This window comes from Seriola lalandi, unplaced genomic scaffold (genome assembly GCF_002814215.2).
Source record: "Seriola lalandi dorsalis isolate HSWRI2012SDOR001 ecotype SW California unplaced genomic scaffold, Sedor1 jcf7180002054666, whole genome shotgun sequence".
In the NCBI taxonomy this organism is placed as follows: Eukaryota; Metazoa; Chordata; class Actinopteri; order Carangiformes; family Carangidae; genus Seriola; species Seriola lalandi.
In genome coordinates this window covers 264,391-267,929 of record NW_019525219.1, presented here as the reverse complement: position 1 = coordinate 267,929, position 3,539 = coordinate 264,391, and the positions used below count along the sequence as shown (strand labels likewise).

The window sequence follows — 3,539 nt, the reverse complement described above, 5'->3', positions numbered from 1 at the left end:
GGGGGGGGGGGGGGGTGTTCTGTATGGACTGAATAAAAATCCTAATTTGACAACTATTCACGTCCTAGATGCATGAAGGTCATGACAACATGTTTTATATTGAGTCAGAGGCTTTTACATTTTGCACAGTTTTAAATCAGCAGGAGTATCAGGAGTCAGTGATCATATCCTCAGCTGCTGACGGTCGATATGATCATTGATTGGCTGATTAACAGCATGTAATCGCTGCTTTCCCGGCTGATTCGGTGTGTGACTGTTTGTTGCGTCTGCAGGCCAAATAAATAAAAGTATTTCATCTCTGCTTACGCAGACCGCTCTCTCCCTGGACTGCAAATCAGACCATTAAGGCCTGAGTGGATGATGTCATTAGCTGATCATCCATCAACATTAACAATCAGTGAGTGACTCTAATGCAGTGCAGACGCATCGCAGAAAGTGTTCCTTCAGCTCCAACTGTGAGTCTCAAAATGTACCTGAATCACATTAAACCCCCCCCCCCCCCCCCCCCCCCCCCCCCCCCCCCCCCACTGCTCCCAGCAGCTGGTCTGCAGGAGACGCACCTTTTCATTTATCTGTTACATGACATTATTATTATTATTATTATTATTATCATTATTATTATTATTATGTGTCTTTGCTGAGCGGTTCAACACTGTGGCATTAACCTGAGAATTCAGTTGCTTTGGCAACATTTGATTTATGTCGCCAGGTTTTGATGAGGAGAGCGAGCGTTGGAAGTAAAATTCTCATTTTGTGTTAAATAGCACAAATAGATAAAACTCACCGCTGCCGTTTAAAACCACTTAGGAAAAACCTGAACCGTCGTGTTGCCCACGGTTTAAAATCTAAAAGGAGGCTTTAAGCCATTTTCATCCAGGTGGGTCACAGCGTTTCTTACACTGGCTCCTCCACAATAATGACTTAAGTGGATCAGTGTTGAGGCCGAGGCTTAATCTGAGAGTCCATCTGCTCCAGGTCTTCGCCACTGTTTCCCCACAGACCTGATAGATTAAAACAGCACAGTGAGCCTTGAGCTCAGGGGACGGGGATTTGGGGGTTGGGGTTGGGGGGGGGGGGTTGCAGTGTAAAGGCAGTGTTGCGGTTGCTGATTCTTCAGTGTTTGAGAGCGGGGGTGTGAACACTCTTGACTGCACAGCTTCAGTATGAGCGAGTCAGCACTGACGGGTCTCAACTTGTTGTGGAGAATGTGGAGGAGTTCAGTGCCTTAATGAAATTACACTATGCCATGTCAAAACTATTTTTCTTATGATCCAATGAGTTTATCAGGATTTTCTCAGGCCTTAAAGGGAAGTCTCACAGATTAAAAAAAAACAGTCAGGTGCCAATATGAATATTGCAACAGGTTTCTGTTGCTGGAGATTAAGAGATCCTTTCCTCATGTGCTTCATTCATCATCTACAAACCTTGTTCTGTGTAAAATAGTGAATATGAGGCAACAACGCGACTCCCTCTGTGTGTGACGGTCTGTCCCCAACAGCTCAGCACGGAAACACTGAGGAAACACAAAGAGGGAATTCTGTACTGAACACTGGAAATCAGATGCTGAAGCTTCATTTTAACCTCGGATCAACTTTAAAATCACTGTGTGTTTCGCCTCCTGTCACTTAACGTTACATAGGAATCACTTAACGTCCAGAATGACGAGGAGGAGCAAGTGCAGCGAGCAAAATCTGTTTCTGTGTAAATATGATGACTGAGTATTGTTTTGAAAAATAGTGAACTCGTCCTGTAACACACAAAAAAGGTTCAGTGAAGAAGAAGAAGACAGTAAGGCAGCAACCGTGGATGGAAACATTGTGTGATTTAAGATTCAAAAAATCAGCTTTGTAAATGTTTTATGAGGAAGGAAAAGCATTCAACAAGTTGGTGCGATGCTCTCAATGCTGCAGAAACAGAAACAAAACACAAGATCTCAGAGGAAAACTCTCTGGTCATTTCCTTCTTACATGTTCCAAACATCCAGATGATAAACAGCCGGCTTTTCTTCTCTTTAAAATCTCTGATGTGACTCTTTGTTTTATGTCTGTACTCGACTCTTGTGAATTAGTTCTGAGCACATTTCCTGCTGTCGACAAAACGGCAACAGCAGTTTCCTCCTGCAGCAGCTGTGGGCGACAGGTGGGGCTCAGGTACAGGTTTGTTTCCTGCCGGGTGCTGATGTCTCGTCGGTCTCTTTCAGGACTATAAGCCAGAAGAAGACCCCGCTCTTTTCCACTCTGCCAAGACGGACAGAGGACCTCTGGGCCCTGAATGGAAGGTACCTGACACAGGAACAGAAAGCAGATGTTGAGAACATCCTGATGTTCACGCTCCGTCCTCCTGGAACCTTTGACTGACCTGTGCTCTTCACTCTTGTGTTTTTCCCTCCCTCAAAGAACGAGCTGAAGACAGACTGTCCTTACATGTGTGCGTACAAACTGGTCACCGTCAAGTTCAGATGGTGGGGTCTGCAGACCAAAGTGGAAAACTTCATCCACAGGGTAATGCAGTGTCTTCTTATTCTTCATGTTTTAATCGTAGTTTTTAAAAGAAAATCATAACTTATTAAGTCTGTTAACTTCCAACATGTCTAACATGAATTTTGAGCTTGTTTATGCTTTGCCGTGATTTTCGGTGACGGATGTTGTTTCTGTTTTGCACAGCAGAGGGAGACAAAGCTTTCAGAAGCATGTCAGTGTTATTTACCGAAAATTCCTGCACCTGTAGGAGAGAGAGAGAGAATTAAAGCACAGTTGAGGTTGAAGAAGAGATAATGAAGGGCAAGAGCAAAGCAAAAGTGCATCAGCTGTAATTATGTAAAAATAGTTCACACCTCCTGCTTGTTAAATATGGAAGTGGTAGATGGACTGAAGATGGAAACGAGTCCCCTGCTTCAGTCCTGCATGTTTCTGATCTTTAATCCTTTTTTAACTTAGATTTAAATTCTTTTCCTTCGCTCCGCAGCAAGAAAAGCGTATTTTCACCAACTTCCACCGCCAGCTGTTCTGCTGGATCGACAAATGGGTTGGTCTGACCATGGAGGACATCAGGCGGATGGAGGAGGAGACTCAGAAAGAGCTCGAGGAGGTAATTAACTCCTTAAACACACACACACACACACACACACACACACAAACTTCAGCTGGACTCTACTGTGGCTTGAGTTCGAGGCAGAAATAAAAGAATGCAGTAGAAATATTCTAATTGTAATTCCACATGATTTCTGTTGTGAACGATGAATTCTAATCGTACAGATGATCGTGTTTTGCTCAGAGCAGACGGCCGGAGCCGACGCAACACATTTAAATCTACTTGAATTAACCCTTTTTTACTCCTGAATTTCACATCAGATGCGTCAGAAGGGAGATGTGCGAGGGACCTCTGCAACAGACGAGTAGAGGCCCGTCACTGTAGGTCAAACACTAGAGGCAGGCTGAGTAAGTCTCTACAGAGGAGCAGTGGTGCAGCTGCATGGCTCATCCTCCGCCACGTCACGCCTTTCATAAACTCCTCATCCCCCCACCCCCACCCCCCACCCA

General features: G+C 44.6%; 1 protein-coding gene across 1 annotated transcript in view; it reads left to right on the top strand.

Annotated features, from left to right (window-relative positions):
- Window positions 1-3,539, top strand: part of pitpnb (phosphatidylinositol transfer protein, beta) — an 18,106-nt gene that overhangs the window by 10,442 nt on the left and 4,125 nt on the right. Inside the window, exons 8-11 of the mRNA XM_023421207.2 lie at window positions 2,201-2,278; window positions 2,397-2,501; window positions 2,965-3,087; window positions 3,351-3,437. Coding sequence (XP_023276975.1) covers window positions 2,201-2,278; window positions 2,397-2,501; window positions 2,965-3,087; window positions 3,351-3,398 — 354 coding nt within the window. The 3' untranslated portion in view covers window positions 3,399-3,437. The remainder of the gene's footprint in view (window positions 1-2,200; window positions 2,279-2,396; window positions 2,502-2,964; window positions 3,088-3,350; window positions 3,438-3,539) is intronic.